Source organism: Fistularia commersonii, chromosome 23 (genome assembly GCF_037954325.1).
Source record: "Fistularia commersonii isolate RoL2024-O1a breed Wild chromosome 23, RoL_Fcom_v1.0, whole genome shotgun sequence".
In the NCBI taxonomy this organism is placed as follows: Eukaryota; Metazoa; Chordata; class Actinopteri; order Syngnathiformes; family Fistulariidae; genus Fistularia; species Fistularia commersonii.
In genome coordinates, this window is record NC_141306.1 from 14,962,235 (window position 1) to 14,975,708 (window position 13,474).

Here is a 13,474-nt window from a genome sequence, read left to right on the forward strand (position 1 = left end):
GGCCAAATGTGGCCTGCCACGTCATATTCTGTGGCCCGCGAGAACGTCTTAATAGGTCTGATTGTCTTAAAATAAATAAGTCAAACGTATGCATTGACCATAAACTACATTTCCCATAATTCATGCTGATCATGTTACCTGCCAAGTGATGGCATCAAGCTGTCAGATTGCGGCGTATTCACATCAATGTCATTCTTAGAAATACAAATAATCCCTAAATAGCCAGGAAGAGAAAAGCTGATGGTTTTGAACAAAGTAAATGTCATAACTAGTGTTGGATGGCATTTTTCTTTATTCACTTGGATAGTTTGATGGATGGAGTAATGTGGCTTTCTTAACCTGATATGATAAAACAGAGCAACTAGTAAACATAATTTTTTTCACATCCATGCCTATGTAACATTTTGGATTTAAGTGAGTAATAAATTCACAATGATTTAACATTTAAGAGTAGTTACACTGATCTTACATTACATTCAGTTACATTTAGAAACATGTGGCCCTTTGACGCCAACCATTATGCTGATGTGTCCCTCGGTGAAAATGAGTTTGACACCCCGGCTGTACTTTATGTGAAGTATTTGCAAAGACTGGGTTAAACATATTACACAACGATTTTTTTTTTCTCCTGCAATTTCAGATTGCAAGATAATACTCACAAAAAACATTTTTTGCAGTCATGCCAAACAACTACAATCCGACTCAGTTAAAGGCTACAATGTGAAGAGACGGGGATTTTCTTTACATACAACTGTTAATGGCTGTTGCTGCAATGAGCACAAAATCAAGACAAGCAGATCAAGCATTTAAAATGACCTAACACAAATATTTCAACCAGTTCTGTTATGCAATCGCAGATATTTTCCTGGTACCGCCTGCTAAAAAGCCAAGCCTTTGTACAGGTAAACTTTTAAAATGATTAATTTAATTATTGTTTTGTGATGTGAGTCATATCTGCTCTGTGAGATTTCCATCTTGATTTGTATACCAAAGAACGAAGAGAAAGAATGACAGAGATTGAAACAAGTGGATAAACCGTCACAAAGATTACCATGATTCCAATTTTGGTAAAGGAGTTGTCAGTACAAAGACCACTGAAAGATTTATCTGCTTTCCCACACGAAGCAAAGTGTGCATCTGAAAAATCGCACTGAATTAGGATCTATAGTTACATCCCTAGGGGTCACTGTGTGTTTTGGGGGCGCTGTCTTCTCTGGCGTTTTTTTCCCGCTTTATAGGTTGCTGGTAGTTGCGAGCAGCTGAGAGCGTTTTGGTAATTGATTCCAGTTCCCTATTGGCCCGGGCCAGAATGCTGGCCCTTTAATACTGGCCGTGATGGCACTGCTAGGAGCCAAGGACTATACACCATCTAGCGTGTTAATATATATATCCGGTCAATCTCTGTAACGCCCTACACAGGGACCTAACAATATTAATTCACTGCTTTTAATAAATGCTTGTGCACCACAACATGCCATAGTCCTTGCAACTTTCTATTTACAACTACCTCCAGCTCATGGTGAGAAGAATGCTCGCTAAAGTTGACATATTGGACACTTACATGGCCACTGATTTATTTTTGTGATACATCTGAGGAGTGACATGGGGAGAGATGTCAAACAGTAATTCAGAATGCTGGTTTTTCAAAGTCTTGGCATTGCATCTTTGCATTATATTCTTGTAAAAAAAATAATTTTCATTTTTTTTGTTGTTTCAAAATAGACCATTTCTTTTCATATCCAAAGCAAGCTAAATGATAACGCAATGAAATTCATATTTGTCTGCCTTTGGAAAATGTTGCTGATAATTTGGAATTTTCTTGATCAGCTGTTTGACCTGATCAGTGTCCTTTGATTTGTTTTTAAACAGGTGAAAGCGATTGCCACACATTTCAGACATATTTGCAATGTGATTATTTGACGTGATATAACTTTCCAGACTTCCTTCCAGGTCCTCTCCATGGGTCAGCAGGATGATTGTGTGCTCGCTGATCTTCCAGCCAAAGTACCTCTCGAGCATGTCCATGACTTGTAGCTCAGAAGGCGTCGCACGACCTAGCTGAAGCACCAGTAAAAAAACACATTTCCCACGCTGACCGTAACCCTTACATTCCTCTAGATGTGCCTGAGCGTTATCGAGGCCTTCGTGAAAGAAGTCTGGAGTGTCAACCACTCTCACCTTTGCTCCGTACAGCTCAGGGATTATTTTGCATTCACACGTTTTGGTGACTGACAACGAACTTGGATTAGATTTAAAAAGGCTGGGTAACTGTAACTTCCAGGATCCAGCAGACAAGATGGTATTTGCAGAAGCGCTCTTTCCAGTTCCAGTTTGTCCCACTAGAACAATGTTAAAAGGTTCAACCTGCTCTCCGCTGGCGACACTACCTGGAAGAACCAGATCGATGGTATTTCAATGCTTTTTACAAGATTCACGGAGATCAAGGATAAAGAAAATGCTCCTGACATCACACACACACACACACACACACACACACACGTCATATATATATATAAAATTATATATATATATATATATATATATATATATATATATATATATATATATATATATATATATATATATATATACGGTTATGTCTCTACATATGGCCTTGTGATTGACAGCCCAGCGAGAAACATGCCTCTTGCTCAGTATTGGCTGGGATTTGCTCCACCCATGCATGGTACAACTCCAAGTTGTCTTATTTGTAAGCAAGAAAATTTGTGTGCAAATGGCCTGAAGGAAAGAGCAATAATACGTTTGCTTAATAATACGAAGCTTAAATGAGCCCGATGTAGAATTTGACATTTGATGACTTTTGTGCGGACCGATGAAGATCCCGAGTTTGCAGAATACATAGGTCAGCCTTTCTTTGCTCTCAGGATTATGAAGGTAAAGGAAACAGACACAGGCATTCCCTTTGACACAGCTTAAAAGTGCATAACTCAGAAATTTTGGCTTTCTTAAACCATACCAGTGTGACTTCTGTCCTGCACTGGAAGCGCATATATGGGTTCAGAAGTGTGTTTTCCATGGCTGTGGAAGGCATCTGTGAAGATCAAACATGCAACAAGAGTCAAAGTTGTTAGTTTTGCTGTTAATGCTTTAAGTGACTTTATAATATGACAAATAATATGTTAACATGATTAATTTTAAACATCTTGAATGAATTTATCAGAGCGTGATGATCGTGCGGATGACGTCAGTAGATATTTTCAATCGTTACTTGATTTACTTCCAAACAAATAGTCTAAGATCGTCCTGCCAATATGATGACCTTCACAAATATATATCTCGTAGTTCTTCATATTTTACATGGCCATACATGTGTAGAGACTTGGGACGTACCTGCGCTCCAATGGAAGTTGTCATAACATGGATTGTGCCTGAAACAGTTTAAATTTATACCTTTAATCACAAAATCATTAAAGTATGTTTGAGTGGTGCAGGACATGTATGCTAGCTGTGAGACACTGGTATGGTGTGCTGTAGGGGTAACAGAGAAGTTCAAGGTGGAGGTGGGACTCCATCAAGGATCAGCTCTGAGCCCCTTCTTGTTCGCAATGGTGATGGACAGGCTGACAGATGAGGTTAGACAGGAATCCCCATGGACCATGATGTTTGCGGATGACATTGTGATCCGTAGTGAGAGCAGACAACAGGTAGAGGAAAATCTAGAGAGGTGGAGGTATGCTCTGGAAAGGAGAGGAATGAAAGTTAGTCGCGGCAAGACAGAATATGTGTGTGTGAATGAGCGGAACTCGGGTGGAACGGGGAGGCTACAGGGAGTGGAGATCAAGAAAGTGGAGGATTTCAAGTACTTAGGATCAACAGTCCAGAGCATAGGAGAGTGTGGAAAAGAGGTGAAGAGACGGGTCCAAGCAGGTTGGAATGGGTGGAGAAAAGTGTCAGGGGTACTATGTGATAGAAGACTATCGGCCAGAATAAAAGGAAAGGTGTACAAGACAGTGGTGAGACCAGCGATGATGTTTGGACCAGAAACTGTTCCAATGACCAAAAGACAGCAGGCAGAACTAGAGGTTGCAGAGATGAAGATGTTGAGGTTCTCTTTGGGAGTGACCAGGATGGAGAGGAGCAGGAATGAGTCCATCAGAGGAACAGCACATGTTAGATGTTTTGGAGAGAAGGTCAGAGAAGCCAGACTGAGACGGTTCGGTCATGGACAGAGGAGGGATAGAGAATATATTGGTAGACGGATGCTGGAATTGGAGCTGCCAGGCAAGAGGTCTGGAGGAGGACCAAAGAGAAGATTTATGGACGTAGTGAGAGAAGATATGAAGGTAGTTTGTGTGAGAGAGGAGGCTCCAGAGAATAGGGTTAGATGGAGAAGGTTGACTCGCTGTGGCGACACCTGAAGGGAAAAGCCGAAAGAAGAAGAAGCAGAAGGAGAAGTTAGCATGTTTTTACCTTCGATTCATGTGGTCCGCTCTTCTCTTTATAACACCTTCACTATAATTGGTGTATTCAAACTGGAATGACTGCCGTTCAGAACACCACTTTTTGTATGTGGTGGCCAGAGTTTCATCAGCAAATGCCAAAAAAATGCTGTGAGTTTGCTGCAAATGAGAAAGAGATTGATGGCGCATGATGCCTGGCAACATCACGACCAAGTGCGTCACAAGATTTTGTCCAAAGGTTGTTTGAAGTTTTTTAACTTGAGCCATGATTTCTTCTTCTTGAGCATTGTCTGATTCTATTGCCAGTATGAAGAGACCAGGGCTGGGATAACAAAGCGCCATGATGTCAATAATTTGCTGGTCCAGGCAAACGCTTCTGTCAACAATAGAATCCGGGGTCCAGATGACCATGCAGGAGTTGTTCTCGTGCACTGTGATGTAATTGCATGTTGATTCAGAAGCAACTGTAGAGTTGAGAATTGTTCTTACGATGATGCTCTTGAACCCTGTGCCTTTTCCAAATAGAACAAAAGCCTGCTTTGCTGGGGATGCTGCAGAAAAACAAAAAAGTAGCGCCCTTTAATTCATAATCTCAATACATAACTTTGGTTTCCTGAGCTTTACAGAGGGAATATGATTCTAATCTGTCGACGTATTGCTTGCGACTCCATGTTGCTTGTGTATAGTTCAAGCCATCTTTTTTTTCGATGATATATATTTGATTATACTCTGAACTGCCTCCACAGCCCAGAAGTGTGAGGTAACTCAATGACACATCCAATCATTTGTACGCAAATGGATGAATCAAGCATTTATTTTGTGTTTTGGCGCGTCATATCAATATAATGCCAATATGCAATATTTGTTAACAGTTTTTCTACAAACAATATGTGTCTGCATTTACTGTTTCATTGTTTGGCAAGATTTTCAGCTGTTATTTCAATTTACGTCGAGTCCCTGGAAGGAAGGAAGGAAGAAACAAACCCACAGTTTCTGACATTAATTTAAAGGCAGTATTGTTTTCTTTTTTTCATTTGAAATGCTTTTCCGACATAAGACGATGTGCAGGCTGTGATGACCATAATATGAATTTGGGGATCTTAGCTGGACACCAATTTGGACCTCATAGAACCCCAGGTTACAGAATGTGTCAGTGAGGATCAAAATTGAGAAAGTCTTGTTTAAGATATGTTAAAAGAAAATACTGCGGGACAGAGGAAAACTAACAATATCTTTATCAGATGACTCAGGGCAGGTGTGGAAACATTACAGGACCGCAAGAAATTTTACATAAATGCGGACATTTCTGTTTTGTACATCTTGCTACACTTGACATTCTGAGACTGTGCGTTGGAACATGCTACAATTTCCACACATCAATGAAAGAACAGAGGTGGGTTAGAGTGGTTGTCCTCGGAACGAAACACACCCGGCTCCTGGCCTGTCGAAGTATTGTTGAACAAGGTACTGAGCCCCTGACTGCTCCCCTGGAGCTGCTCGGCGGCTGTCTCCTGCTTGTTGTTCATCCGTGGTGGCTCACATGCAGTGGTCAAATTTTGCTGATGTTGTGCTCTAGGTATATCTGAGTGTGACAATACAGTTACTGGAGATGCCTGAGCAAAATGAAAACAAAAATTCATTACTTACGGAATGGTTGTTGTTCCATTTTGGCTGCGTGGCAAAAAATAGCAGGTACCGCAGGTTTGTTCTACACTTCAGCAATGAAATACGCCAGCCTTCGTCTGACTCATATAGTCCACCCTCCGGGGGCGTGGTGAAAATATATCTTGAAATGCTACATAACTATTCCCTGTTGCTCGCTGTTAAGTAGATGGGAGAGATGGGTTTGAAGGTGTCGAGAGCACCTTTCAGCATTTCTTCATCAAGTCGTCCGGTATTTGGGAATTTTATTCAGAGTGATTGATTTTACTTGTGTTTGCAGGCCTGCCGCTGAAAATTGTGCTGGTTGGAAAGACTGGAGTTGGGAGGAGTGCAGCTGGGGGCACTGTTGTGAGAAGAATGATTTTTGACTCTTCAGGCAGAGGATCAGTGACACAGACTTGGGAAACAGGTCGGGCCAGTGGATCTGCAATGATCAATGTGGCTGACCTTCCTGGTATCCAGAACCACTGGTAGTGGATCTCAGTCCATGTGATCCATCAAGTTTCACTTCTTTCGTTTCACATTCTGAGAGGTCTGACTGTACCTTTTCACATTCCAATCCAGGTCATGCCAGAAATGTTGCTGGTTTTCTGAATGAACCGATACCCCCATTAGCGTGAAAACCCCCTTAGACCGAGTTTCTGCCAGTCAACTCTTACATTTGCATAGCAATCACATAAGGGGTAAAACGTTGAGTGAAGAAATTCAGTTCCGGTTGCCATGACAAGAAAATTTTGTCAAAAATTCACCATGGCCTGGATGACTGAGAAGCTCCAGAGACACACGATACAATTGTTGCCCAGATATTAATACCTCATACCTCTTCACCAAGCACGACCCTACTAATCACACTTAGCCCTCAACCCCCCCGAAAGAGAAAAAAACAAACAAACAATGAAATGAATGTAAGTATGTATATGGTTTAGAGATGGATATTTGGTTGAGTGGTCAGTAGTGACTACAGGTAACTACTGGTTTGCAGTGACGTGCGGTGAGGTTCATGGCTGGTGAGGCACTGACGTCATCTCAGTCAGATTCACAAACATATGAACCCCACGGAGTAGCTTATTCCCCATTTTATTGGCAGCAGTTGACGTGTTTTGTTTGAAATATCATATCAGCATTCTTTACATAAACAAACTGAGGCATAGAAAAAAAAGCACATTTTAAAAAAAAAGGTTATTATCTCTTACCTTTACTTATAAATGAAGTCTGTGCGCCGCTGAGCGGTTTGCTTTTTCCTTAGCACTGTGGATGCTGATGTTGAGTCTTTGCTGTTCACTCAAAGCCAAATCTATCCTGGACATCCCCAATGTTTTTAGTGCGATTTCACTTTGAATTCGAGTGACCGAGCGCTCATGTTTGATTGTCAGAAGTTGAGAAAAGAATGCAGGAAAAGTAGAAAAGGCTCTTTCTTACTGGACATCCACACAGCCAGCCTTTTCGAGTGCACCACTCCATTTGAAAAGACAGAGCCTTCCGTCTCCTAGTCTGAAGCTAATCCATTAGCGCCGGCGTCGGTTTTCCCTTACTTATTATCTCCTGCTTCGAGCAAAAGTCCAGTTTAGAAAATTCTTTCAGTTTAGCTATGTAAGCCTCCATTTTGGAAATAAAGCCAAGCAAGAGGAAAAAACGACCGGATGGCTGCACTTGACTTGCTAACTGTTTACAGTAGCTTGCTATTGCAAATTCTATTATTCTTCAGCCGAGTACTAAAAAGGCTCCCTGGGATCAGTGGCGCCCCCTACCATGAGGCACCGTCACTGCGTGCCTCACTTAGTGTGTCTTCGCTGCCGCTTTATGATCGCTCGGCACAAGAAACACGTTATAGTTGTTGATGAAAAAAATCATACACATCAGCTAAAGTATGGAAATTTAGTTCATGTATTCGTGCTTGAAGTGTTTGAAAATTTTAATAGTGACGTCCACAGAGACAGCAATATAGTCTCAGCCGCATAGCATAGCATAGCATGGCAGCGCAGTTAGCAGAATAATTGCGCAATCCATAGCGTCTCCACTGGCTGCCGCTTCACTGCACGTCTTCTTCATATTTAAACGCTAAATGTGTTTGTTTTTTTTTCAGCGATTTTGAAAAAAAACGATTAAAAAAGGTGCAGTGAGATGGAAAATAACTTTACAATACAAATCACTTAATAAATAGAACCATTCAATTTATTTTTTCATTTTACATTTTTTTCTTTCCATGATGCCAGGTGAGGCCCGGCCTCTCCTGCCTCTACTCACTGCACGTCACTGGTACTTTGGATCTTCCAGAATTGCACTTTTTGTAAGTCCCTTTGGATAAAAACCTTCGCCTAATGACTGTCATGTAATGTAATTAACAAACAAACAATGAAAACAATCAAAGAAAAAAAATCACAAGATTTGAAAAAAAATATTTTTTTGTACTGTTACCATAAATTGAAATAGTGTTTGTAACTTGAGCTGGATAAACCCCAAAAAACAAAAATAAACCAAATGAAAACGCTATTTGTGCACATTAATTTAAGATTAGTTTATTGCTGAATAATCTGAAGTAATTGGCATATAAAATGAAATTTTCAGAATGAAAAGTGATTAAATTAGTTGCTTTGCTGTGAATGCAACAGCAGTGTTGAAGGAAGTTTCAAAAAGGTCATCTGCTTGATTCAGTCAAATTACAGTGGAATGACACTGCAGATTCCAGAGGTTAAGCAGAACCATGTGGCAGCAAGAAAATCTTGTTTTTGACTGATGTTTTAAAATGTTTAAAAGCATTTCCTTGTACTATTTCCCAGAGCAGCCTGAACACGGGTGGTTTTTTTGTCAGGGGATGGCGCTATCAGGAAGTTACATGTAAATGAAGAGCAGCGGTACAGCGACACAAACTACGTGCTCTACTTATACAACTCCTGCTTGACACCAGACACACTGAAGTATAAGATCAGAATCAGTACACCCATTTCCCTTGCTACAGAACATGAGCTACTTCTTGATGCAGGCTCTCTAGTTTCTATCATGTCATGCAACATGTATGAACAATAACTTGGAGATACAGCTCTGCTTTTCCCTTTCTGACAGTTGGTTACCTATACGAGGAAGGCGATGGGAACCAACTCTGTGCTTCCTTCAGCTCCTTATTCACCTGCTCCTGTGACGATCAGGATCTTCCCTTGAAGACATAGTGAGAACCTTTTTCAGTTTGAATCGACTTTGGGCAGTTTGAGAATACAGCCGCCAGTCTTCAAGGGAAGAAAATCAAGTCCAGTTGCCCCAAGAAAAAGATTTTGACAAGAATTAACCATGATCTGGGTGACTGAGTACCTCCACAGACATATTGTACCTATGCTCATCCAAAATCGCACACATTTTTCTTTTCTTATCTGGGTCTGATCTGGGGTATACTTTACCAGGCAAATTCTAGCTAAAGTCTTTCCTTTTAGTCTTTTACCACATACCTCAGTGCAGGTGTTCAGGAACCTGCCGTGTGGCTTTCCTCTGCTGGTCTCCTCTCTTCCCTGGTGTTGACTACCAATTTTAATGTCTTTTCTCAACATCAAATCCCCGCTGAATCATTCCCAACACAGCTGAAGATCTGTTGTGTAGGACTAGGTGTTGATATCCCTTGTCAGCGCCCTCCTTTGAAAATGTTTCGCTGATTGGCCCACAACATCTCCAGAGGGTTCAGCAGTGAATCTCAGCGTCCCAGGTTCACTCCCTAGATGCCATCAGCTCATTTGAAGGCCCAAGTTGGATCTTTTCTCTACAACCACAGCCACTGGCTTCCGTTCTCAGCAGCCCTGGTGAGGTCCTTGACTGCTTGTCTGTGGGCATGTCCTTGTACTCCCATCTTTCTGAGTAGCCTAGATGTTGAGGTGGCTATGAAACCTCTGCAGCCTACTTCCACTGGACAAACCTTTCCTTTCCAGCCTTGTTGTTGTGCTTCTACAACCAGTTCAGCATATCTCAGCTTTTTCCCTTCATAGGCCTCCTCCACCGCAACCTCCCAGGGCACCATGAACTCTATGATGTAGGCGAGCCTGAGTGACGATGACCACAGAACAGGTCCGGTCGCATGTGGGTGGATGCGATCTCAGCTGGGAAGCAAAGTTTCTTGTCCAGGTCTGCCAGCAGCTTCCAGTCCCGTGCACTGCCGAGTTGCCCAAGGTCAGTTCTCATGGGGGCGAGGCTGGCTTGCCCCTCCCGCACGAATGGAGTCACGTGCCAACAGGATGACTGGGGAGGAAGGGTTGACTGATGGCATGTCAGTTTGGATTGGAACCTCTTCATGGTGAAGGTCATCTGTGCATGTCTTTTCCAGATGTTTTTCCAGGTCAGCCTTTGACTCTTAGAGACTTCCACTCTTTTCCTTTGTGAAGAGAGTCTTCACAAAGTGGAAGGGGTCTTTGTAGAAGCGTGATCTTGTTTGCTCCTTCCTCCTGCGCGTCTTGCGCAGGTTTTCAGCTCTCCTCAGTGTTGTAAGCCTACTCCGAATTTCTTCCTGCAGCAGGTTTATTCCCTCCTTCACCTCCTCTGTGGCCTTCTGCCATTGTTTCTTCAGCTGCCTCCTCTCCTTGACGAGGCGGTCTATTTCTGTTTGCCTTCTGGACTTGGTAGGAACTGTTCTATTTGTTTGCTTTCGACCACACCGAACCGTTACGCTCCATAGGCATAGATCAGCCCGCCCATTTCTCCCACTTCTTCATGGTGGTGCTTTTGATCCCCTCAAGGATGTTGCAGAGATCAGTGTTGATCTCCTTCCACAGTGACTTGTTGCAGGACTTTGGCCGCTTGACTAATGGCCTTCGCCCCGGGAGAACACATTGAAGCAAAGTTTGTCCTCTGTGCCTAACACACACGAGGAGCAACATTAACCAGCGGTAAACATTTGACTGCTGCTGGTTTCACAAGACACTTTTTATCTCAAAATATGCAATGAACTCACTGCCGGCAGGGCTCTCCACTCTGGCAAGGTGGCAGGCCCTAATGGTGACAGCCCCAGGGTGCTCAAAACCTGTTCCACCCAGCTCTGTGGAGTTCTTCAGCATGTCTTCAACATGAGCCTGAGTCTGCAGAGGGTTCCTGTGACATGGAAAACCTTGTACCTCGTGCCTAAAGGGACTACAGACCTGTAGTGCTGACCTCCCACATCATGAAGACTCCCACATCATGAAGGGACTCATCTTGTAGCATCTCCGGTCCTTGGTCAAACCCCACTTGGGCCCGCTACACTTTACCTTCACCTTCAACTGGGAACTTAGTATTCCATAATACTTGCGTGACCATGTCCATGCCCACCTTGACAAGTTGGCGAGCACTGTGGGAGTCATGTTTTTTGACTATCCGTCCTGCCAGGGGGAGAAGATGACTGTGATGCAGGTGGACTGCCTCCTCATGTCCTGGATTGTAGACTACCTGACTGGCAGACCACTGTACATGTGCTTGCAACATATGTGTCATGACTCACATGTCAGCAACAGACAGAATGGTCTGTTGCCAGAATGCCACAGACAGAATGGTCAGCAACTCTGGGGCCCCATAGAGGACTATCCTCTCGCCCTCTCTCTCTCACCCTGTGGGCTGAGGAGGAAGTGGGGGCAAAATGGCAAGATGTTGGGTTTTACTGTAGCTAAGATGAACCTGTACACTGTTTGAGGTAGTTGTGAAGACTATTACTGTGTTGATTTTTTTCATCCAGCGTTTTCTTTCAGTGAGAGTTTGCACGATCATACTTCCAAAAACAATTTTTTTTTCTACAGCCATGCCAAAAGACCACAATCTGACTCAGTTTCTGTCTTGAATGGGAAGAGACAGGCACAGACTATTGAGGAGACATTTAGTGACCCTTCAAGAGATGTAGCCCAGACAGAAATCATGGACTTATTAACGTCCAGCCACCCACCACATCCATCGGCACAGTGTCCATCATGGAGAGAGATTCAAGAGGCGGCCAAGCAAGAAAAAAAGGCCGTCAAGCAGTTAATTATCTCCCGAGTGTGGAGGGGAAGAATTTCTTCACCCATTTAGAAACGGGTGCATGTTTTCATTGCAGATGTGTTGTACATCTAAATTCTTTTTTGATGTGAGTAAGATCTGCTGATTTGTGTACGAAGGAACCAAGGGAAAGAAAAACAATCCGATTTGGCGAAAGAGTTGTCAGCACAAAGACCACTGAAAGATTTAACTGCTTCCCATCCGAAGCAAAATCTACATCTGAAAAATCACACTGAATTAGGATATACTGATTCACTGGCTTTAATTAATGACGTTCACAACATCATGCCATAGTCCTTGCAACCTCTTATTTGCAACTGACAACTTCCAGCTCATGGTGAGTAGGAAGCCCGGTAAAGTTCACAAAATGGACACTGCCTGATTGATTTTTGTTGGACTTCTGAGAGAGCGACAAAATCACTGCATAGCAGTCTGCTGTTAAGTTAGACGACATCAGTGAAAGTTTTTGTCAATCAGTAATTCAGAATGCTGATTTTTCAAAGTCTTGGCACTGCACTCTTGCTTTATATCCTTGTAAAAATATAATTCTCATTTTTTTTGTTGTGTTTCAAAATAGACCATTTCTTTTCATATCAAAAGCAAGCTGAGTCATAACGCAACAGTATCCATCTTGTCTGCATTTGGAAAATATCCATGATAGTTGGGAATTTTCTTATCAGCTGTTTGACCTGATCAGTGTCCTTTGAATTGTTTCCAAACAGGTGACAACGATGGCCACTCATTTCAGACGTTTTCGTAACGTGATTATTTAACATAACTTTCAAGATTCCTTCCAGGTCCTCTCCATGGGTCAGCAGGATGACTGTGTGCTCGCTAATGTTCTTGCCTGTGATTTCTGCCTCAGAGGGCATCACACGACCTAGCTGAAGCGCCAGTAAAAAAACACATTTCCCACGCTGACCGTAACCCTTACATTCCTCTAGATGGGCCCGAGCGTTATCGAGGCCTTCGTGAAAGAAGTCTGGAGTGCTAACCACTCTCACCTTTGCTCCACATTGCTGAGGGATTATTCTATATTCAGACTTTTTGGTTACTGACAACGAACTTGGATGAGATTCAAAGAGGCTGTGTAAATGTGACCTAGAGGTGTCCTGTGCTGTTTGGAGAACCTCATAAGAACTTTCAGGGCTGATCATTTCATAATTGTGGTTGGCACCTGTGAAGATGAGACATGGAAGAAAGACACCTGTTCAAATTAGCTAGTTTTACTTTGAACAACAACAACAACAACATGATCACAATGATAAAAATAACAATAATTAGAATAGTAGTTCATTCAACTTCCTCTTCTCCTTTTGGCTTTTCCCTTCAGGGGTCGCCACAGCGACTTTCTCCATCTAACCCTATTCTCTGTATACTCCTCTCTCACACCAACTACAAGTTAAAATAAATGTTCG

At 42.5% G+C, this 13,474-nt stretch overlaps 1 protein-coding gene and 1 long non-coding RNA gene across 2 annotated transcripts; both read right to left on the reverse strand.

Moving 5' to 3' along the window:
- Positions 1-299: 299 nt before the first annotated feature.
- On the reverse strand, positions 300-3,668 carry LOC147221128 (GTPase IMAP family member 2-like). Its single transcript, XM_086170704.1, has 3 exons — positions 3,352-3,668; positions 2,978-3,052; positions 300-2,387 (listed from the first exon to the last, which is right to left on the reverse strand). Exons 1-3 carry the CDS (start codon positions 3,455-3,457, stop codon positions 1,750-1,752), a joined length of 819 nt encoding a protein of 272 aa, XP_086026830.1. The 5' UTR covers positions 3,458-3,668; the 3' UTR covers positions 300-1,749.
- Positions 3,669-4,229: 561 nt separating this feature from the next.
- Positions 4,230-6,130, reverse strand: LOC147221129 (uncharacterized). The gene is made up of 3 exons (XR_015107969.1): positions 6,069-6,130; positions 5,851-6,003; positions 4,230-4,972 (listed from the first exon to the last, which is right to left on the reverse strand). It is a non-coding gene; the product is annotated as an uncharacterized LOC147221129 (long non-coding RNA).
- Positions 6,131-13,474: the final 7,344 nt, after the last annotated feature.

Excerpts from the sequence above, each read along its gene's own strand:
- LOC147221128 (XM_086170704.1), bottom strand. The coding sequence starts at position 3,457 with ATGTCCTGCACCACTCAAACATACTTTAATGATTTTGTGATTAAAGGT. Across the intron at positions 3,053-3,351 it reads CAACTTCCATTGGAGCGCAG|ATGCCTTCCACAGCCATGGA; the intron begins GTACGTCCCAAG and ends TGATCTTCACAG. Across the intron at positions 2,388-2,977 it reads GCAGGACAGAAGTCACACTG|GTAGTGTCGCCAGCGGAGAG; the intron begins GTATGGTTTAAG and ends TGGTTCTTCCAG.